Genomic DNA, 24,910 nt, shown 5'->3' with positions numbered 1-24,910 from the left:
ACCAGTTTTCATTTTCACCAGCAATATATGAATGTGCCCGTTTTCCTAGTGTCTTTCTCAGAGCCTATATCTGACAGAATAAGTTATGCTTTTAAATGTTTGCTAATCCATTAGGTGAGAAATGTGTTGAATTTTGTCAGATGCTTTTTCTGCATCTTTTGAAATTATTATATGGTTATTCTTTATTCTGCCCACTTGATGAATTGCATTGACTGATTTTTTCCAGTATGAAAACCACCCTGTGTTCTTGGACTAAACTCCATTTGGTCTCGATGAGCTATTCTTTTTACATGTTGTTGGGATTGATTTGTTATTATTTTGTCATGGGTGCTTGTTCCCCTCCTTTCCTTCTGTTCCCCGAATGTCCTTGTTTGGGTTTGGGTATTATGGTTATTCTGGCCTCATGAGACAAATTGGGAAGTGTTTTCTGAGAGTTTGTAAAAGACTGATGTTATATCTTCCTTATGTTTGGTAGACTTTTCAAGTAAAAATATTTGCGTCCTCTCTGACCTATATGCTCTTTTTTGGTATATTTATTTGGTCTTATTCTTAAACCCCATAAATTAGATACTATAAATTAATGTATGTACAAACAATATTTTAAAATTACTTACTCGGTTACTAGTTTCATTGTGTTTCTGATTTTGTGTCTCAGACCTTCTAGTTTGTATTATTGAACTTTTCAAGTACATGGTATCAGTAATTTTAAAGAAATGGCTTATTGGTGATAATCTTTGTTTTCATTCACATGAAAAAATATTTTGCTCATGTTACTTCAGGATAGTTTTTTGGGATCTGAATTTTAGATTGGGGTTATTTTAACTTTTTAAGAATAACCAAAATTTACTCTGTTCTAGCTTCTCTCTTTGCTTTTGAGAAGTTTTTTGCCTTTTTTAAGTGTTTCTGTTGGATGAGGTATCTTTTCTCTTTGATTTTAAAATCTACCTGTTTTGGACAAAAACAGTTTTTCTTTAGGGTAGCTAGCTCATTGTGGATTTCTTTTTAATTATCCTTCTTGACAGAAATAATTTCTATGTCTCTGTCAATGTATGTTTTCAGTTTTGGAAAATTGTCAGCATCAACTCTTCAGATACATTCATTTTGGTTAATTCTTTCAGATTTATCTTTCAATTTACAAATTCTCTTTTTATTCTCCAATTCTAGTACTTGTTCTTTTGTAGGTATTTGTCCCCAAATTAGATTATCCTCTCCTTCTTCCTCTCTCTCTATTTTTTGCAGTTGAATCTGCTTGTCCTTCAATTTAATTCAAGAATTTCCTTCTTTCTCTTTCTACTCTGTTATATCTTGTTTACTGTCACCTCTCTGAGTGCAGTTTACTGTTTGGCTGTTTATCTCTTTGGAATTTGACTCTTTTTCTTGTGATCCAAGCACTTCTTTAAAATATAATTCTTATTGTCTACTCTTAGAAGGAGTTTACTTTAGATAAATGTTTTATCTGTGTTACTACTATTAAGTTACTTTTTAATTAATTCAATGAATATTTAGGTAGTAACTGAAATATTATTTGTTAATTAAGAAGCAACTTAATATTTCTTAATGCATCTTAATACATTTTCAGTTGTGGTATGATTATTGTTAACTTGTGTCATCTCAGGGTCTCATTATATTTCTTATTTCTTCATCTGTTAATGTGCCTCAAGCGTAATAGGTGATAACCAAGCAAAGTAGGTAATAACCATTTGTGGAAGAATTGGCATACCTTTTAGTTAGCATGGAGTTGGTATTATATATTTAGGATCATAGACTTTTGTTCTTTATATGATTTTTATGCCAATGTATTTCAGATTTGTTGTTGCTATCAATATATATATATATGTATGATTTATTCTATTCTAATGTATATGTCAAACTTAGTACATATTAATGGCCCCTTAACCTAATAATATTAAGTACCTATTCTGTACAGTCAAGTGCTGTTCCTCTTATTCAAAAGGTATAGGGCTGCAATATAAGGAGATGAAAAAGTAATTAGTTTTCTCTTGGTAATTGTTTTCTAACAATTACTAAAAATTAAAATTCTCAAAATCCTAAGTTTTAGAATGTCATAATGGATTCTATCTTCATTTAATTTCGAGAATTGAAAGAAGCTTCTTATATTATTCTTATAAAATTGGGCTGTTTTTCCTTTAAAATAAGAATTGGAAAATATGTCTAATCACTATTGAGTTTTTAACAATTTGTAATTATTTTAGTGTGAACTTTTCAAATTACCAAAAATATGCAAGCATTTGGATATTCTGTGATGAAAGACAGTATGAATTATTCTAAGTTACAAGTGTCTTTTCTTGTTATCACCTTAGACAAAGAAACAGCCCTGGTATAACAGCACATTAGCATCAAGACGAAAACGACTCACTGCTCATTTTGAAGACTTAGAGCAATGTTACTTTTCTACAAGGATGTCTCGTATCTCAGGTACACATTCAGGACTTCTTAAGATATCTCAATTCCTATTTCCATATCCATATCTAGCCTCTTATGCTGGATTTATGGAAAGTTCTATTCGTAAAGTAAAAGTGTGCATTTTTGACATTGTGGAAGTTTTTAGACATCTTGGAGAACATTGCTTTTCCATAACTCTTTATTCTTTATTTGGGAATTTTTAATCTTTATATGGCAAGCTGAGTAAACTTAAAAAACAAATCAGCCATGAAGAGGTAGCTAGCAAAAATAAGTTCAATTCAGTTGCCTCCTATTATTCAACATATGTTAAATTCTAAGTATTGTCCTCTGTGCCAAGAATAAAAAAAGAGGAAAGAACTGGTATTGTCAAGGAGTATTGTAAATTTAGTGGGGGAAAGCAACAGGTAAATAAATCTATGTGATATTACATGTTATATAAGTGTGCAGAGGGCCCTAAGGGAATAGAGAAGAATATCTGCTATTATAACAGGGAGTGAAAAAACCAGGCCAAGCTGTAGACAGTGAAATGTAAGAGAGTGATTATGATTACTGTAGGGATTTCAGAGAAGTTGTATTTAGTCAGGGCTAGTATAACCTTAAAAAAGATAATTGGAAGCATACTCAAAGTAGAGGAAATAACTTACAAAAAGATTTGTACGTGATAGCGTATAATATTTTTGTTGCTACAGAAAAGTAGTATATTTCTGTGCCCTTTTGTTCTCTAATCTTTAGCCTTTCTTGGTGTCTTTGCTCACAAAGGAGGTAGGGCCATTTATACCCATCCTCCAGGGTTTTTTTTTTTTTTTTTTTTTTTTTTTTGATGGACTGTAGATGATGCATATAAAATACAATGCTTAGTATAATTTAGATTCTCAATTAATTGATGTCATTCATAGTAGACCTGCTTAAAATGAGGATGACCAAAGGAAAAAGATGTCTGATATTTTTTATTAATTGTTAAAAATTTGGCCTTGGTTTTCTCTTTAATAGGCATGTTTGTATCATGATCTTCACATTGCTTGTCACTTTTGGACAAATTTGCCTCAGGATTGGAGGTGGAGGAAAAAACATATAGATTTGCATAGTATTTTTCCTGTGAAGACTAGGAAGAAGCCAAGCTGTCTCTAAGTGTGTTTGAAATTAATAGTCAGTGGCTTTCCTACAAATAGAAAGCTTCTTTGTATTGTCTGAGAATTAAACCCCTTCTTAAACTTCTCTAATGGTCTGTAGTCTATGGTAGGAAGCTGTTAAATTGAAAGTGGTCTGAGACCTACATTCTGACCGGCAGAAAGTCCACAGTAGCCCTTTCAGATGTTGTTTGTCAGTATGATGTTGAGATACAACCACAGGCGAATGGCAGACATTTTTTTAAAAAAGAGAACGAGGTGGGAGAGAGGTTGGAGTAGGCTATTGATTAATAATTTTTAAATAATGAGCATAATTAATGCTCTGGGAGAGTAAAGATTAAGTGTGAACCAATTTAATTTATTTTGGGGATATAGCTTTATAGGAAGGTAAAGTTAAAACCAGGAGGAAGATTAGATTTTTATTTTTGTAGACAAGGCTGTATTGTACTTAAAACATGTTATCTTTAGTTTTTAGTCATCTCAAACTTAATCAGATATGCACATTGACTACACTAATCATATTACTGAAGTTCCCCCTAGTGTCCTTGACTATAAGGATAAAATTTAAATTTTTACGTAATGGGGTACCTAAGAGTTTGTCCTTTTGTATGTATGTTTTCAAATGAGAATCCAGTCCCCATCCCCAACTTTAAGTTTTAGCTATTAAAATGAGAGACGGAGACTAATAAATTAATGCCTTGATCTCTTAATTGTAATTGAAAAAGAAGCTAAATTATAAAGCATTAGAAGAGAGAAAAGAGACAGTGAAAACGGTTTTACAAACTAATCTGTAATTAGAATAGGAGAGGTGATAGGCCAGCATGTGATGTATGGGTATTGATCATAAACCAACCAACCAAACAAAATCCTACCTTTTCACAACCAGATAAATAAAAGTTAATCCCTATACTTTCAGATACTGAAATAACTATTTTTAGTGTTTTTATAATTTCTTTTAGAAGTAGATGTTAAATGAGTGGGTATGATGGCAGAAGTTCAACTACCCTAGAAAAGGATTGTGATCTTGTAAAAAATAGACATTCTTAAATGCTTGTGAATTTTGTATACTTAGGAATTGATGTCAAAATGTAAAAGAATAGATTAACTAAAGCCATTTTTAAGTGGATATCTAAAGTAACTCTATTTTCAGTATTTATTAAGTAGATCACAGTAATAGGGTTGTATATCAAAAGAACCAATGAATTATTTTATCCAAACTACTTGGAAGTACAGTTGATATTTCCTCTCCCCCCCCACCCCAGTAACCTGTTTTTATTTATAATTTGAATTTCCAAAGAGTGATTTTTGTGGGCCAAGAGCTTTAGCTTAGTAACATGATATTGCATACTAATTGGGTTTGTTCCTTTTGCTCTTTCTAGAATCAAAACACTACAAAATAGAGTCTTTTTAAACGTAGGTTGTTAGATGACTGTTTGGGTCTTTAAAATGTAAAATATTAGGGGCAGATGCTTCCTGTTGTTACATAATTGGATTTGAAACACTTCAGAGTATTACGTGAATTATTCTCCAAATAATTGTTCTTCTTTTTAATAATTGATAGGTACATTTCTAAATGTCAACAATTCAAGATAACCAAATATCTTCTGATAAAATAAATTCTTTATTATGTATCATGTGGTATATATAATAAATAACTTTTGACTTACAATTCTTGTATCTTAATTTCTTTTTTTTTTTTTTTTTTTTGGTCTTTTTGCTATTTCTTTGGGCCGCTTCTGCGGCATATGGAGGTTCCCAGGCTAGGGGTCTAATCGGAGCTATAGCCACCGGCCTACGCCAGAGCCACTTCAACTCGGGATCCGAGCTGCGTCTGCAACCTACACCACAGCTCACGGCAACACCGGATCGTTAACCCACTGAGCAAGGGCAGGGACCGAACCCGCAACCTCATGGTTCCTAGTCGGATTCGTTAACCACTGTGCCACGACGGGAACTCCTTAATTTCTTTTCACTTACTGTTATTTCCAGAGCAAATTTACGAAGAGAAATCAAAAAAGTTTACCTTAAGTTGTATGTGTGTGTATACATATATATGTAATGAGCTAAGAATAAGCAAGAAAACACAGTGTTAAAGCAGACTTATTTCCAAAGATTCAGTATAGAAAGCTATTGTGTGCTTTACTTTTCTTTTCTTTGGGAAGGAAAATAGAAGTCCAAACTTGAAGTAGTTTTGCAAAACAATGATATTTTTATTCAGGCTTTCACTGTAGACTTGTTTCTACATTGGAGAGTAGATTAGCTCTCAGGTCCTTCATAAGCTGATTTTTTTTAATTTAAATTCTACATCATTTAGTTTAGAACAGTATACTGAAATGAACTTTACCCAGATTATTTGTGAAGTATTTTATTGGATAGAATTATTGTTTTCCATATTCTATTAAGACATTTGAGGGAACCTATTTTAAGTTTGATTTTGAGAATGAATAATTCATACATTGCATTTTTTTACTTTTGTTACATAATTGGATTTGAAACACTTCAGAGTATTACGTGAATAAAGTTTCACTTTCTTTTTACTTAAAAATCAATTTTTAATCTAAAGTAAGTTATTATGAATTGTGTTTTGACAGTAAACAAACATGAGCATGAAGAAGTCTCCCTGTAAACATGTTCCTTCAAACTAACAAATATTTTGTCCTATATATATGTTCCTCTTTCCTCCCTCACTTTCTCCACTGATAAGGGATTTTGTTTTAATGATTTAATGTGTCTTGATCAAAGGTACTTTTTTGTTTTTGCAAGTAATTACTGCTTAAACACCAGAGGATACACAGTATGTTTTTACTGGGGTTGAAAGAGACAGTATCTTTCAAGAACCACTAAGAAATTTTTATTAAAGCTGAAAGATCAGCTAATTAATTTGTGTATGATGGTCTTCCCTAAATACACTTTAAGAATTGTTATTTATATTTATAATTTTTAATCCATGGATATTGCTTTCGACCTGTGTTGCAGCTCATTTATTTTATTTTGTTTTCTTCATATAGATGACAGTCGAACTGCAAGCCAGTTGGATGAATTTCAGGAATGCTTGTCCAAGTTTACTCGATATAATTCAGTACGACCTTTGGCTACGTTATCATATGCTAGTGATCTCTATAATGGTTCCAGCATAGTTTCAAGGTAAGTACTGGGCAACACTCTTTACTATTTTCTTTTGCAAGAGTACCTAGAATTTAATTGAATTTGAGAAGCAGTTATAGTGTTCTGGTTTATCTCTAAAAGGGAATGATTATTAGTATCCACATCATAGGGCTGCAGTTTGTTTTGTTTTGACAACAAGGCATGTTCTCCTAAGTACTCTCTCCTTTTCAGTTTTTTAGAAGAGTTTGTAAAGAATTGGTATTATTTCTTTTTCGCTTATATTGTACAATTCTCCAGTGAAGCTGTCTTGGTCCTGAGTTTTCTGTGAAGGAAGATTTTTTAATACAAATTAAATTAAAAAAACAAACAAACATAGGGGTCATCAAGTTATCTGTTTCTTCTTGATTGAGCATTATTTTTAGTTTGTGCCTTTTAAGGAACTTGTCCATTTTATCTAGATTGTTGAATTTATTGTCAGGCAAGTGTTCATAATATTCCTTTATTATCCTTTTTTAGTATCTTTAGATTCTGTAGTAATGTTCCTTTTCTCATCCTCGATTTTAGAAATTTGTTTCCTTTTATTTATTTATTTATTTATTTTTTATTTAATAGACTGGCTTAGAAGTTTTCAGTATCTTCTCGAAGAGCCAGCTTCTGGTTTATTGATATTCCCTATTTTTTCTGATTCATTGCTTTCTACTCTTAACTTTATTATTTCCCATTTTCTGCTTTCTTTAAATTTAATTTACCCTTCTCTTTCTCATTTTTTTAAGGTAGAAACTGAAACTGAAGGGACCGAGTTGAAACCTTTCTTCTTTTCTAATATATATAATTTGTGTTATAAATTTCCCTCTGAGCACTGTATTAATTGAATCTCACAAATTTTGATGCTGTATCTTTTCTTTTTTCCAAAAAATTTTTTTACTCTAGTGAAATACACTTAACATACAATTCACCATCTTACACTGTTCGATGTTATTAAATACATTCATAATACTGTGCAACTGCCAACACCATCCATCTCCTTAATACTTGACATCTTACAAAACTGAAACTCAGTACCCATTAAGCAATAACTCCTTATTCCCTCTTGCCCCCCCAGTCCTGGCAGCCACCATTCTGCTTTCTTTGTCTATGAATTTAACTACTGCGAGCATCTCATATAAGTGAAATGGTGCAATATTTGTCTTTTTGTAACTGGCTTAGTTATTGTTGTCAGTGTTCATTAATGTTATGACATATGTCGGGATTTCTGTCCTTTTTAAGGCTAAATAGCATTCTGTTGTACATATAGACCACATTTTGGTCTTCCGTTTGTCAATGGGTATTTGTGTTGCTGCTGTGTTGTAGCTACTATAAATGATGCTGCTATGAACATGGAAATAAAAATTTCTCTCTTTGACGCCTTACTTATAATTCATTTGGGTATGTAACCAGAAATGGAATTGCTGGATCATATGGTAACTAATTTTTTGAGGAACTGCCATGCCATTTTCTACTGGGACTCTTCCAGTTTGCATTTCTAGCAACAGTGTATGATTCCTCCACATCCTTGCCAGTAATTTTTTTCAGTTTTTTTGATAGTAGCCATTCTTTTGGGTGTGGGGTCGTATTGCTTAGATTTGATTTGAATTTCCCTAATGATTAGTGATGCTGAATGTCTTTTCATGTGTTTACTGGTCATTTGTATATCTTCTGTGGGGAAATGTTTATTCGCAAAGTCCTTTGCCTATATTTGAATTGAGTTTGTTTTTGTTGTTATTGAGTTTGGGGAGTTTTCTTTGTATTCTGAATATTAACCCTTTATCAGATTTGTAAATATTTTCTCTCATTCTCTGGGTTGCATTTTTATTAGGTTAGTATTGGTATGCACACAATTTAAAAAGTTTTATGAAGTCTTATTTGTCTACTTTTTCTTTGATTGCTTGTTTCTGTGGTGTCACATCCAAGAAATCATTGCCAAATCCAAAGTTGTGAAAAGAGTTTTACGGTTTTAGATTTAGGCTTTTGATCCTTTTTGAGTTGATTTTTCTATATTGTTTTAGATACCCAGTTTTCTCAGAACCATTTGTTGAAAAAAACTGTCCTTTCCCAGTTGAATGGTCTTGACACTCTTGTCCAAAATCATTTGACCAAGTATGCAAATATTTATTTCTGTGTTCCCTCTTCTATTCCATTGGTGTGTATGGCTGTTTTCTTCTTTGTTTCATGACTGCTATAACTTTGTAATAAGTTTTGAAATCAAGAAGTAAGAACCCTTCAGTCCTTTGGAATTCCATGTGAATTTTAGGATGGGTTCTCTATTTCTATAAAAAAACAGTTATTGAGATTTTTATAGGAATTGCATTAAATCTGTAGATTACTTTTATAGGGTGGTATTAACAATATTCAGTCTTCCACCATGAACATGGAATGCATTTTCATTTATTTATGTCTGCTCTAGTTTCTGTCAGCAGTGTTCAGTACTTCTCATTGTATAAGTCACCTCCTTGGTTAATTCCTAATTACTTTTTTGATGCTGCTATAAATGAAATTATCTTTGTAGTTTTCTTTTTAGATTGTTCATTGTTACTGTATTAAAGAATATCTTGTCATTTTTACTCAGTTCAGGAAACTTTTAAAATTCAAATTTGATTTTATTTTGACTCATGGATTATTGAGACTTCTCTTATTAGTTTTAAATATTGGAATTTTCTAGTTATATTTCTGTTATTTATATTATTTTTATGTTCATTATCTTGACTTTTTTTTTTTTTTTTTGTCTTTTTAGGGCCACACCTATGGCATATAGAGGCTCCCTGGCTAGGGTGTGAATCGGAGCTACAGCCGCCAGCCTATACCACAACCACATCAATGCCAGATCCAAGCTGTGTCTGCAACCTACACCATAGCTCATGGCAATGCCGGATCCTTAATCCAGTGAGCAATATCGGGAATTGAACCTGCATCCTCATGGATACTGGTTGGGTTTGTTAACCACTGAGCCACAACAAGAATGCCTAAAGTTTTTTTTTTAATAAAAATTTCTAATATACATAAAGACGGAGAGAATGGAATGCATTATGCAGCCATTTCCCAGACTCAGCAATGAACCAAATTTTGCAAGTATGAGGATCACTTCGTTGATACTCTATTTTTACTTTCTTTGCTTAAGTATTTTGAAACAAACCCAGGTATTAAGTCATATCAGCCCTCCATTCTTAAGAATCTCTAAGTCTTAAAATAGAGACATTATAAAACCACAGGGCTATACCACGTCTAACACAATTAGCAGTAGTCTCTTGGAATCATCAGATTGCTAGTCTATGTTCAGATTTTCTAAATTGAATGAAGAAGGCTTTAAGAAGGTATTTTTGATGCAGATTATGAATTTGACAAGTTTTAACTTGTTTAAAGTTACTGAAACTACATGTTCTTTTCCACTTGCATGACAAGATTTTTATGTATATGAACATTGATCTTGAAATTTAGGTCATTAGTTAAAGAGACTGTTACATTAAATCTTTGATTGTATTCAAGTCTGTTTAATTTGGTAATGAATAAGATAAAAATCATACATTTATTTATTTTTCTATATGTTGGCAATGTGAATTTTCCTAGTCATGCACTGAAGTGATTAAAAAGTTTGGGGAGTTCCCGTTGTGGCTCAGTTGTAACCAACCCAACTAATCCATGAGGATTCAGGTTTGATCCCTGGCCTCACTGGCTTAAAGATCCAGCATTGCAGCCCATGTAAGCCACTGGCTGTGGCTCCTATTGACCCCTAGCTTGGGAACTTCCAGATGCTGCTCATGTGGCCCTTAAAAAAATTTTTTTTTTAAATGCAGTGGATTGTGGAACTCATTTAACTAATTAATTAAATGAGTAATTAATCTACTTAACAAAAATTCGTTGACCACTTAGTGTGGGCTAGGCTAGGAGTATAACCATGAGCAGACCAGATTTGATGCTCGGATTTAGGAGAGCTCTCAATTTTATTTCAGTGTCTTTATAGAAGAAGTAATATTGACCTCCTATGTATGGATTTACCTATAATTACATAGCTCTACCCACCTCCAATGTCATGTAGATTGGAACTCTGTTATAATATTGATTAATATCCCTGACCATCATGAATTCATCCTGTATTTCATTTTCTTCTCCATTAAATAATGAGCAAAAAAACCAAAAACAAAATAAAAATTTCCTTCTTAACATCATATTACAAAGTAGGGCTTGTAGTTAGAAAATGTAGAATTGGTTATACATTTCTATGTATTCATAAAAGAGTAAGAGCTATTTTTTCCATCATTCTTGAAAGCCATTTCAGCCTGATATAATATAATTCTGTTTTTTAAAAACAAGTAAAACCTTCATCATGCAAAGACATATTAGAGTGCTTTGTATTCTGAGGCAGACGTGCACTGTCATAGGAATACTTCAGATTTCAGTTTGGAAATATCACTTGTTGAAAGTGATATTAGTTTTATCAACATATTTCAAGCAAATTAAGAAGTTTAGGTGTTCCCATTGGGGTGCAGAGGGGTCTGAGCCTGACTAGTGTCCATAAGGATGCAGGTTTGGTCCCTGGCCTCACTCAGTGGTTTAAGGAGCTCAGTGGGTTAAATGGGTAAGTGCCTCAAGCTGTGGTATAGGTCACAGATGCAGCACAGATCCCCTGGATCCCATGTTACTGTGGCTGTGGTGTAGGCCAGCAGCTGCAGCTCCAAGTAGACCCCTAGCCTGGAAACTTCCATATGCCACAGGTGCTGCCCTAAAAAAAAAAAAAAAAATTTAAAGGTACCTTTATTTGTTTCATCTTAGATGTTAAAACTTATTCTTTTCTCTTACTTACAGTGAATTAACATTTCTGAAGGAAAATTTTCCAATTTTCAAAGTTTATCAGGCAGAATTGATAAAGACTGTTGTTCGTATCAAAGGAACATATTATCCTCAGTATCAAAGGCACTTTGGAACTTTCACAACCCTGGTCATTTTTTGCTTTTTTTAGTTTCTCACATTCAAACACATCACTGATAATAAATTCATTTTAAAGGCTTTTAAATCCTCTCAAATTAGGACTTTTTTTAAAAAATTAGTATAATTTTTTAAATTGCGGTGGTGTTGATTCATAATGTTGTTAATTTCTGCTGTGCAGCAAAGTGATTCAGTTATATAGATATGAATACATTCCTTTTTTAAAAAAAATTCTCTTCCATTATGGTTTATTACAGGACACTTAATATAGTTCCCTGTGCTGTACAGCAGGACCTTGTTCACTCCCTCCTTGTCCACTAGCTTACTTCTGCTGACCCCAACTTCCTACTCCATCTTTCTCCCAACACTTCCCCCTTGGCCACCACAAGTCTGTTCTCCTTGTCCTTGAGTCTGTTTTTATTTTGTAGGTAGGTTCATTTCTGTCATATTTTAGATTCCACATATGAGTGATATCATATGGTATTTGTCATCCTCTCTCTGTCACTTAGGATGATAATGCCTGAGTCCATCCATGCTATTGCAAATGGCATTACTTCGTTCTTTTTATGGCTGAGTAGTATTCCATTATACATATGTGCCACATCTTCTGCATCTGTTAATCTGCCAGTGGACGTTTAGGTTATTTATATGTCTTGGCTATTGTAAATAGTGCTTCTGTGAACATAGGGGTTCTTTTTGAATTATAGTTTTGTCTGAATATATGCCTAGGAGTGGGATTGCTAGATCATATGATAACTCTATCCTTAGTTTTCTGAGGAATCTCTATACTGTTTCCTGTAGTAGTTGTACCAGCTTACATTTCCACCAACAGTGTGGGAGGGTTCCCTTTTCTTCACATCCTCGCCAGCACTTGTTATTTATAGATTTTTAAAATGATACACATTCTGACTGGTGTGAGGTGGTACCTCATTGTAGTTTTGATTTGCATTTCTCTAATAATTAGCAATGTAGAGCATTTTTTTCATGTGCTTATTGGCCATTAGTATTTTTTCTTTGGAGAAATATCTATTTAGGTTTTCTGCCCATTTTTCGATTGGGTTGTTTGTTTTGTTTTGTTTTGTTTTTTTGAGTTGTCTGAGCTGTTGTATGTTTTGGAAATTGAGCCATTGTTGGTCACATCCTTTGCAAATATTTTCACACATTCCATAGGTTGTCTTTTTGTTTTGTTCATGGTTTCCTTTGCTATACAAAAGCTTGTAAGTTTGGAGTTCCCATTGTGGTGCAACAGAAACAAATCTGACTAAGAACCATGAGGTTGCAGGTTCGATCCCCGACCTTACTCAGTGGGTTAAGGATCCAGCGTTGCCATGAGCTATGGTGTAGGTCACAGACATGGCTTGGATCTGTCATTGCTATGGCTGTGGTGTAGGCTGGCAGCTGCAGCTCGGATTAGACCCCTAGCCTGGGAGCCTCCATATGCTGCAGGTGTAGCCATAAAAAGAAAAAAAAAAAGCTTGTAAGTTTGATTAGGTCCCATTTGTTTATTTTTGGTTTTATTTCTATTGCATTGGGAGATTGACTAAGAAAACATTGGTACAATTTAAGTCAGAGAATGTTTTGCCTTCAGTCTCTTCTAGGAGTTTTATGGTTTCATGTCTTCTGTTTAAGTCTTTAAGCCATTTTGATTTTGTTTTTGTGTCTGGTGAGAGGATGTGTTTTAACTTTATTGATTTATGTGCAGCTGTCCCACTTCACCAGCACTACTTGCTGAAGGGACCATCTTTTTCCCGTTATATATTCTTGCCTCATTTTTTTGAATGTTGACAGCAGCCTTTTTTTTTTTTAATGGAAATATAATTTACAAGGTTGTGATAATTTCTGCTGTACCACAAAGTGACCCAGTCATACATATTCACATATCTATTCTCTCTCAGAATCTTTTCCCACAAAGAATGTCACAGAATATTGGGTAGATTTTCCTATACTTTACAACAGGTCCCTGTTAGCCAATCATTCCATATACCTCAGTGTGCATGCGCCAGTCCGAAACCCCTAGTCTCTCCCTCCCACCCCCACCACCTGTTGTCTTTGGTAGTCTATGAGTATGTTTCATTTGTATCCTTTTTTTTTTTTTTTTTTTTAAGATTCAGCATATAGGTGGTATCATATGATGCTTATCTTTGACTTGGTATGATGGTTTCTAGGTTTATCCACGTTGCTGCAAATGGCATTATTTCATTCTTTTTTAAGGCTCAGTAATATTCCATTGTATATATGTACCACATCTTCTTTATCCATCCCTCTGTTGGGACATTTAGGTTGCTTCCATGTCTTTGCTATTATAAATAGTGCTGCAGTGAACAATGGGGTGCATGTATCTTTTCAAATTACTGTTTTCTCTGGATATATGCCCAGGAGTGGGATTATTGGATCATATTGCTAGTCCTTTTTTGAAGATTAATTAACTATAGGTGTGTGGGCTTATTTCTGGGCTCTTTATTCTGTTCCATTGATTCATATGTCCGTTTGTGTGTGTGTGTGTGTGTGTGTGTGTGTGTGCGCGCGCGCGCCAATATCATGCTTTTTCATTATTGTAGCTTTGTAGTATTGTCTGAAGTCTGGAAGGGTTAGGCCTCCTGCTTTGTTCTTTTCTTCCAGGATTGCTTTGGATTTGCTCCAAATAGCAATTTGGAGTCCATATAAATTTTAGAATCATTTGTTCTAGTTCTGTGAAAAATGTCATGGGTAATTTGATAGGGATCACATTAAATCTGTAGATTATTTTGGATAGTATGGCCATTTTAACAATATTAATTCTTCCAATTCAAGAGCATGGGACATCTTTCCATTTATTTAAATCTTCAGTTTCCTTTATTAATGATTTATAGTTCTCAGCATATAAGTCTTTTACCTCAAGGTCAAGTTTATTCCTAAATTTCATTTTTAGGAGTGCCATCTGAAAAGGTTCAGATTAGGACATTTAATGAAGAGTTTCTTTTGGGAGGAGGGGTAAAGACATGTTAGAGATGACAAAAAATGTTGAATTTTGTGCATTGTTTCATTACATTGTAGAAGAAATTATTCTTACTGTAAAATTGCATAAAGTGTATCTAGTGTTGGTCATTTATTGCAGTGAGAATCTCACCGAGAAAAAAAACTGAACCACAAACTTTTAAAATTTGTTTCCTTTGCTTATGCATCACTTTTGGTTATTTAATACCATACTCGTCACACCACAAGGTGGCAGCATTTGTTTACTTTGACGTGTAGCTCAAATATTAGATAATAGAAAGGTAAGGAAATCAGTGGCTTAGAGTGAAGTTCATTGTCATGAATACCAGATGGTCCTAGGTTAACATCAGCAAGTAATAGAAAGGATAGAGAAATTTTTCTTACACATAGCAACAATAACACATTTTGCATTTTTTCTTAAATTAGGTACTCAGTGGCCACCAGAGAGGAATGGTTTGAAACTGCATTGTTTAAACTAATTGAATACTTAGTAGCAATGACTGTGGAATTCTTGTTTTGAATTTTGCGTACCTATACCTAGATAGGGGAAAGTTGTTATACACTCCATCTGTAAATTAAAGATTACTTTAATGTTTTTGCTTATATTTTCTCAACTTCTTGACATAGAATTATGTCAGGTATTAGTAAATTCATAAGAAGAAAATGGGTATATATTGCGGCATTTTTTGCTTCTGGTAATGATGTAGTATTTGATTACTTTTTTCAGGTGTTATTGCAAGTATTTTACATGACCTTCTAAGTATTTCACTGACACATTTAATCTTTATATCAACCCTGTGGAGTAAGGCATTACTATTAATCACATTCTACAGTTGAGGAATTGAGGTAGAGAGAAATTTCCTAACTTGTCCAAGATCAACACACTGCTAGTAAATGACGATTTACTAAGATTGGAACCGGGCATTCTGGGCCCTGAGTTCTGCTATTCTATTACACCTTCAGGATCTGTTCAAACCTTGGGAAAATATTCAGAAAGCACTTTACCTTTGAGGCAGCCAAAAGAATTCATTCTAGTTTCTGATATTTTGTACCCCTATTACTGTCTATCCATCTTGGCCTTAATAATGAACCTTTTAAAGAACAATTTATTGTAGATATTACATTCCAGTGTCACTTTTGCCATAATTTGAAAGGATTCAAATTCAATGTTTTTTTTTTTGTTTTGTTTTGTTTTGTTTTTTTGTAGTAGCCAGTTATAAGGACTGTTTTCACTAAGCTTCTCTTTGTAATGGAAGCCAGTGCTGATCCAGATTTAGGGTACCTTTTAATATATTCCTTACTGTAGAGTGCTATGGGTTTTAAATTTGTACTTAAAATAGATATCCAAGTAATTAATGACTTGTTTTCTAGTGAAGATTATAGGACTGCTTTACATTTCTCTTTCTATCAGAAGATATTTCTGCTGTTGCCTTAAGAGTTGTTGGGCCCTCTGGGGCTGGTAAGAATTGGAAGGAGTGAGAGAGCAGAGGGAAGGATTTTCTCTTCAGCATTTGGCCCAGGACCAGTTTTTTAAAGCAATAGTTTTAAAACTGTATTCTAGGCTTTCAGGGAAGGGGTCTTATCTGCCTTAGTTCCTTATTCATCTCCTTGACTGGCATGTGGTAGGTGCTCATTGGTTAAATAGTTGTTGAATGAATACATGCATGAATGAAAAATCTTTTTGTGCACTCTGGGAGGGCGGGCAGCAGGTAGGGCTCTACCTTAACCTGCTTTTACATATTTGCTTGCTGATAAATATTCCTTTGAAGAAAATACCCCCGGCCAAAAGAGAAGTCTAAATCACCAATGGCATATGACAGAAAAGTAAATTAAAGTTAACAACTTAAAATAGAGAAATCCAAGATTTTCAGCAAGTGCTTATGAGTTTCCTGCTTCTGTGACATTTAAGATACAGGCTAAAATGAAATACAAACAGTCTTAAGTTTAAGCTCTGGAAATTGCTACATCCTCTTTCTTCCCCTGGCCCCTGCCCTAACTTTTTCTTCTCATCTTAATCCCTCTTGTTTTCCTTGTTTATTTTCCTTTGCCCTTGCTTAGGCTGAGGCTTGCTAGCAGTACAGAGTGAAACCATAAACTCAAAGTATTTTACACTTATAACCACAAAGAAAGTGTTAATGAGGCTAGCATTTGAGATTAAAGTAGACTAGTAAAAGATTGTCACTAATCAGAACTTAAAATAGACGCCTACAACAGAGGCTTAGAATTAAAGTGTTGCCTTTTATTCATGTTAAAATTATTTACCTGGAAGAAAATAGAGTTTGTTAACCTAATGACTCTCTTCAAATAATCAGAGTAGAAGAGTAACTAGAATAGTTCTGTTCTGTACCTGGAGATAAAGTAGGGTTAATGGCTGGAAGCCACATTTTAAGGTCAGTGTAAGGAAAATCTTTGTAGTCAGTAATGTGCAGAAATAGAATAGGCTTCATCAGGATACAGTTGCCATATGCTCTTCTGACTTTTTAAAACTGAGCTTAGAAAATTTTTCTACAGTCCTGAAATTGGTTATATGTAGTATTCATGTGTATATTTACTTGTATTTTTCTAGGGTATTGTTTTTGTTTTAATTTTTTAACTATACCTATCATAACAAATACTTTAAGTGCTGAGGGTACAGATAAGAGTGATAGGCATAATTATGGGGAGAAAAATTATAAGCCAGTATATGAAATAAAGTGTTGTAAGTCCTATGAATGTATCTACTGGGTACAGTATGGAGAATGGATTTGAAAGAAGCAAGAGTAGGAAGTAGGGAGATTTGATACATAGATGGCTGTTGAAATTGTCCAGGAATAATGCATGATGATGGCTTGTGGCCTATACTAGGGTGAGGTCAGTGGGGCTTAGGTGAAGAAGTACTTAAAAAATATTTTGAGGGAGTTCCTGCTATGGTGCAGCAGGTTAAGGATCCAGTGTTGTCTCTGTGGAGGTGCAGGCTGATCCCGTTGCAATGGGTTAAGGATCTGGCATTGCTGCAGCTGTGGCGTAGGACATAACTCTGGCTCAGATTTGATCCCTGACCTGGGAACTTCCATGTGTTGCAGGGGCCGCAGATTTAAAAAAAAAAAAAAAAAGACAGGTAGATGAGGAACCTGTAAAGCATATCAAGAAGGTTCTTAGATGAAAATGAAAATGGGAAGTGTGTACTGCCATCCAAACCAGTGAGGAAAGGGGAGATCATTTGTAGGATGAGATAATGTGCAGGATTGAATCCAAAGCAAAGACAGACTTTTTGCTTTTATTAGAAGGCAGGGACTCTCCTACATAATAGGAGGGAAGGCGAAGAGATTGGGTTCAAAGGCAGGCATGTTTGTATATTCAGTGACAAGGAGATAAAGGAGTTTTTAAGAGTTTATGCTTTTTCCCTATGTCATCTCAGAGTGACAGGTAGAAAGAGTGGTTGGTGTTGATGTTTCACTATAAAGAAAAAAGATATTAGATGATGAAAATGATTAAATTTTTGGACCAGGGAACTTAAACTGCATACTGAAGGAAATAAAGATAGGAAAAGGCTGAGGAAGAGGCACAGGTGGTGGAATCAGCTGTGTGGAGGTCATGAGCGATGGGTTGTAGGGATAGCATGCAAGAGAGGGGGTGGTTGTGGAGGTTGTGGTCAAAAAGGTTTTGACAGGAACATTTCAATTCCAGCCTTTGACAGGAATTCTTTATCATTTTTGTACTCATAGTGCTGGGTAGTTTATCTGATATCTGATATCTAATGGGCATACCTATATGTTGACTCAGTTGTAGAATACACTGAAATGAGAGGTAAAAAGTAATAAATGCTTATGAGGAGCTGATAAAATGTGAAGGCAATTGACTAAAGAGGGATTTTACTTTAGCCTTATGATGTTCATGTTCTTGGATGTATTTGAAATGTTTTTTTTTCCTTTGAATTTCTATAGATTATTCTTTCCCTACTTGATTTTTAAGATGGGAAGTGGCATTACTATGTTATTTTTTCACCATGTTCAAAATTATGTGTTTTGTAATACTTTGCTGAAGTTTGTGGTAGAAGCAGTAATTGTTGTTAAGACCAGCCATCGTTGTATTTGCTTAAGTTTGCACTTTCTCTGCATAAAATACATGGAGGAGATATAAGGGATTATAATTATTCACATGTATCAAATTATATAAACTTACCCTTTGTAGGAGACACCCTTTGTAAATCTTTATAGAAAAACTGCTAATTTGGAATGGAAGACCAATTTGAGTGAGTAGTCTCATGTAGTTTTTTTTTTTAATTTCAGCTATCTAGTCTAATTAGAAATAGTTTCAATTCATCCTTTTTAAATGAAGTGAAATGAGAACTTAATTGAAATGTTCTAGCATTTTGTGTGGTGGATTATAAATACTAAGTTAAATGTTAGGCAATATTCTTACTGTTTCAGATTTACTAACATGACTAAAGACAGTGGTTCTCAAACTTTGGTAGGCCTCAAATATAGCTGGAGGACTTGTTAAAACACGGGTTGCTGGGGCCAAGAATTTCTAACATTCTCAGGAGATACTAATGCTGCTCATCTGGGCTGGCATTTTGAGAACACTGTCTTAGGCTAAGGGCTTTAAAAGATATTTACTTTTGGAGTTCCCGTTGTGGCGCAGTGGTTAACGAATCCGACTAGGAACTATGAGGTTTCGGGTTCGGTCCCTGCCCTTGCTCAGTGGGTTAACGATCCGGCGTTGCTGTGAGCTGTGGTGTAGGTTGCAGACGCGGCTCGGATCCCGCGTTGCTGTGGCTCTGGCGTAGGCCGGTGGCTACAGCTCCAATTCAACCCCTAGCCTGGGAACCTCCATATGCTGCGGGAGCGGCCCAAGAAATAGCAACAACAGCAAAAGACAAAAAAAAAAAGATATTTACTTTTAATAGAAGAAATTTATTTCTAATAGGAATTATTTACGATTTTAATTCTTTAGGAAATGACCATAATCATTTATTTCTTACAGTTTATGAATATAAAAAGATGAGATAAAAAACCATTTACTTTATAGTTTCCTAACCAATAATCTGTCAGAGTGCGCTATGAATAGGTTGCATTTGTACCAACATATTTATTCCTTCTGTTCTTGGAAGATTTGAGTGAGAGCTGGATTGGAGAATTGCCTCATAGCCAGCTGTCCCAAGGACAGAGGGGATTACATATGTTTAACTTAATTTGTCTTACCTGCTGCACAACAGTAAGGAAACTCCAGCTTAGAGAACCCAGAACACATAAAGTATCTTATTTTTTCTCCAAGTTGTTTAGCAATTTTTGGTGAATGAAGTTTATAGTGAAAATTGAGATTGAGCTCTTCAACATATATGATATTGATATTTAATGTTGATAATTAACCTGCAGACTGAGTTCTTAAATGGAAGCCTTCTCTTACTCGTGCTGGAGGACTCTATCTCACTTTGACATAGAAGTGAGTCACTGGACTGCCCGTAAATAGGTTACACATTTTGGGAGATTGAGAGGGAAGTTTTGAACCTTTTAAAATTTGAAAAACTATTTTCTTAAATATAATCTCATTATTCATGCTTTCTTAAACTTTTGATTTAATTAGGATATGTAGGGGAGGAAAAAATCCTTTTCTGTCCATCCTGAGTTCTTGGCTGGGACCCTTCTAACAAAAAATGTAGAACTAGAGAAAAACAAACAGAAGTTTATATATATATATAAACTTATATATAAAGTTTATATATATATATATATATATATATCTCATATATGCATGAGAGAACCCAGGGAAATGAGTAACTCAAAGAGGTGCCTTAGAGCTCTGGCTTACATTACATGTTTAACAAGAAATAATAAATCTGTAGAATAAAGATAGGACAAGTGGAAGACTTCCAAGGGCAGCAAGCAATGGGAAGGTAAATACATAGCGGGAAGTGGTTTGGTTGCAGATTTCCGCTGGGGGCTTTTCTAGGCTGGTAAGAGTCTCGAGTGTCCAGTAAAAGGAGCATTTATAGCCTGCTTTTAGGCTGACAGAGGTGTGGGGTGGAGAAAGATTTTCTTGAATTTGCTGCTTTTTTAATTGCCTTCAGCTCAAAATAATTTTTATGTCAAAGAGCCATATTTGGGGTAATATATTCTGGTTTCCTTTAAATAAAATCAATGTCTATTCATTTTATCACGTGTGAATTTAGTAGGACAACACTTTACTGCAACTTGGAAATGACTGTGCTGTCAGTCAGTATACATAAAGCTTAATATGCTGAAATATTTTATAAGTATTTGACAAAGGGAACTTGTCATTTGCATGAGATGAGATAATTTGCCTATATTGCTAACATTTAAACTTAGGTAAGACATTTAAAACTTAGGTAAGAATGTCCATTACTCCAAGAGCATTTGTACACATATACCATTTAGATTTTCCCCCCCTTTATCTGAGTTAATTTCTCTATCTGCTCTTCACAGTAGATAGTTTCATATTATGCTAACACTTCACTTGTACAGAATTTAATCTCTGGTAATCTCATCTGACTGAAACATAGTAACTAAGACCGAAATGAAAATAAAAAGGCTTTAGAACAAAATAAATGCCCCTAAATTAATGGCTAAAAAGCTCATATATTCACAGATGGCCAGTTGCTTGGGTTATTTCATGACTGCTGACTTTTTTGTATATAACCCCTGTAATCTTAGATGTCTAGGTTGTGTCTCTTCAAATTATAGGAGGAAGGGAAAAATTTCAATTTCAAAATGTTCAGTAACATCAGCAAGAAGTGATAGCTACTAGCTTGACCAAGGGAAGAAATAATGAAACTTCAAATAGGAGCTAAAAAAGTAAAGTAATTTACTTCCATTTAATATGGGGTCAAGTGGTCTGACATATCTTAATAGACCCTAAGATCATTGAGCTGTTAGAGTGTGGTAACTAGTGTTGGCAGGGCTATTCACCTTACAGTGCTGGCTGTGTTCGTGTAAAGGTAGTGAGCAGTATGTTACATTTGATAGATTATACTCATAGGGCATCAAAAGTTTTTTCCAAAATTTATTTGACTAATATTTATGGGGCACATACTCTGTCTTAAAACAGTAGACAAGGTATGTCCAGAAAATACTATTCCATTATCCTTTAAAAATAACTTTAATATACGTATTGCTATTGGTCTAAGTATAACATGGAAAATTCATATTTCTTTATAATTACTTAAAAATTTTCGGTTTTTGTAAGTTTCATGCTTTGCATTGGTATTACTTATATAAAAGAAAACATCGTGTGTAAGAAAAATGTTGACTTTTTGCCTAGTATGGGAATCAGCAAACTATGGCTCATGGGGCTCAGATTTGATGCATTACCAGTTTTTAAATGCCCCATGAACCAAACGTGGTTTTCATATTTTTAATTGATTGAAAAAAATCAAAAGAATAATAACATACAATGTATAGTAACATGACTTATAATAATGACATGTGAAAATTGTATGAAATTTAAATTCTAGTATCCATAAGTAAAGTTTTATGGAAACACAGTCATGCTCTTTCCTTTACGTATTGTCTATTTGTGCTGCAACAGCAGAGTCTAGTAGTGTCCCAGAGACCTTCACAGCTTCTCTGACCCTTTTATAGAACAAGTTTGCCGACTCCTGACCTACTAGATAAGCTTAAGCTCTAAGGATGTACTACAGCAATTGATTAAAGTTCTGTCATCTTTTGGGGCCTTGGCATATCTATGAATAAAAATAGCTTGTGTCAGATTTTGTGATCTCCTAGTGATGACTGGCTGACTATTTTATATGCTGCATCATTACTTAATGCAAAATACCTATTACTTGGCCTGTCATATGGTAAGCATTCCTTCACTGGTTGAATGATAACTACAGATTTGTAGTACTCATGTAATAACAAATCCTGGATTGTTCAGCAAAGTTTCCTGTTTGTGTCTTTTAAAAATTATTTATCGAGCGAAACTAAAAAATCCCTTGAAATAAGACAGAAGCTTGCACTATGGTTAGCCTTATCATGCTAATCTTGAAACAGGAATGCTTTTCTACCACTAATGACTTTTAATTGTGTTTACATTCTTTCTCTTCCCTTTCCTTCTCTCTCATCAACAGTTAATTTTTGTTTATAGCGTCTAAATTTATAAAATGCTGTCTTTTGATCTATCCTTAAGAGGGCTTAATTCATCCTGTTATTTATATAATTTAAGTTTAATAAGTATAGAATCACAAATTGGATAGTTTCAAAAATCACCTTTGTCGAGGTACAATTTACATACAATAAAGTGTTTTTAATTTTGGCAGTTGTATAAACTACAGTCAATATAGACAGTATTTCCAAAAATTTTATTTCCTGCCACTTTGCCTTTAATTCTACCTCCTCCTTAAGATTCCTTTCCTAGGCCACTAGTTAGCAATTTTCTGTCATCATGGAATAGTTTAGCCATTTTGGAATTTATTATAAATTTCCTTTATAATTGTTTGCTTGCTCCAAACTGTGAAGATTTTTGTTTTCTCTTATAATTTTAATATTTTTAGCTTCTACATTTAATTCTATAATCCATTTCAAGTTTATTTTTGTTTAGGTTATGAGGTAAACGTTAGAATTCAATTTTTTCCCAAGTATGGATATCCACTTGTTCCAAGCATTATTTGTTTAAAAGTAAACTTTCCCCCCTGGCTTCTGTGTTTAAAAATCAATTGAGTGGATATGTATGAATGTACTTCTTGACTCTCTGTTCTGTATTGATCTATTTGTCTGCTGTTAGACTGGTACTGCACTCTCTCTCTATCTCTTTTTTTTTTTTTTTTTTTTTTTTTTTTTTGGCCACGCCTGTGGCCTGTGGAAGTTCCTTACCTAAAGAGTGAACCCGCACCACAGCAACAAGAGCCATAGCAGTGACAATGCTTAACCTGCTGAGCCACTCCTTTCTTCCCTCCCTGCCCAGACGATTTGAAAGGACTATTTTAATAAAAGTCACATTTTTCTCCAGTGATTTTTGTCTACTTGTTTCTATAGCAAATGTGAGGTGAATTTCTGATTTGTTAAAGTCTATGGCTAACTGATATTTTGGGGACACATACTTTTATGTATTTATGATGAAATTCTTCCTAAATTATACATTTTCATTCCAGATTAGCCCTCTGTAGCATTGAATAGTTTCTTTGTGTCATCATTACATTGTTTTCTGATAAAGCATCATAGCAATGACAGTGATGATTTAATACTGTAATCCTTTTGGTTGCTTGTAAATACTGCCATATGATACAGAACTAAAAAGTTAGATTTATCTTATACTTCAATTTCAAAACTAAAGAATTGGAACTTTCACTTGCATATAGGTCCCACCACTTTACTAAATACAGATACATTCCAAAGAGGACAGAATGTCATAGTAGATTTGGGGACAAAACATATTTGGCATTTTTGTTTGTTTGTTTTTGGCCATGCCCACAGCATGCGGAAGTTCCCAGGCCAGGGATTGAACCTGAGCCACAGCAGTGATGATGCCGGATCCTTAACCTGCAGAACCCAGAGGGAACTCCTGTTTTGTCTTTTAACTCTTTTTTTTTTTTTTCTCTAGTACATGTTTTTATTTTATTTATTTATTTTTAAATTTTATTGGAGCATAGTTGACTTCCTATGTTGTATTAGTGTAAGGTGTAGAACAAAGAAATCAGTTCTACATATAAATATATACATTTTTTTCCTGCATAGGTTATTACAAACTATTGAGTAGATTTTCCTGTGATATACAGTAGGTTTTTATTAATCATATATTTTGCACAGTAGGTGTATATGTTATTCTCACCTCCCAATTCCCCACTCCCCCTAATGGCTTCATCTGTGATAACCGTAAAATTGGTTTTGAAATCTGTGAATTTATTTCTGTTTTATAAGTAAGTTCTTTTATTTCATTTTACCAGATCCCACATAAGTGATATCATATGGTATTTGTCTTTGCTGATTTATTTCACTTTGTATGATAATCTCTAGGTTCATCCATGTTGCTACAAATGACATTGTTTCATTCTTTTTTATGGCTGAGTAATATTCCGTTGTATATATATGTACCACATCTTCTTTATCCATTCCTCTGTTGATGGACATTTAGGATGCTTCCATGTCTTGGCTATTGTAAATACTGCTGCAGTGAACATTGGTGCGTGTGTATCTTTTCGAATTAGGGTTTTCTCTGGATAGATGCCCAGGACTGGGGTTGCTGGATCATATGGTAGTTCTGTTTTTAGTATTTTAAGGAATTGCCATATTACTCTCCATAGTGGCCTCCACCAGCTTACATTCCCAACAGTGTAAGTGGATTCCCTTTTCTCCACACCCTCTTCAGCATTTATGGTTTGTAGACCTTTT

The 24,910-nt window shown here is 34.1% G+C and overlaps 1 protein-coding gene across 6 annotated transcripts in view; it reads left to right on the top strand.

The window, feature by feature from the left end:
- The window catches only part of RFWD2 (ring finger and WD repeat domain 2), a 200,765-nt gene that overhangs the window by 92,998 nt on the left and 82,857 nt on the right, over nucleotides 1-24,910 (top strand). For all 6 annotated transcript variants that reach the window (XM_021063674.1, XM_021063678.1, XM_021063675.1 and 3 more), the window contains 2 exons: nucleotides 2,322-2,436; nucleotides 6,560-6,695. In XM_021063674.1, the coding sequence (XP_020919333.1) occupies nucleotides 2,322-2,436; nucleotides 6,560-6,695 (251 nt within the window). The remainder of the gene's footprint in view (nucleotides 1-2,321; nucleotides 2,437-6,559; nucleotides 6,696-24,910) is intronic.

Source organism: Sus scrofa, chromosome 9, assembly GCF_000003025.6.
Source record: "Sus scrofa isolate TJ Tabasco breed Duroc chromosome 9, Sscrofa11.1, whole genome shotgun sequence".
Taxonomy (NCBI): Eukaryota; Metazoa; Chordata; class Mammalia; order Artiodactyla; family Suidae; genus Sus; species Sus scrofa.
This window is presented reverse-complemented; position numbering and strand designations above follow the sequence as displayed.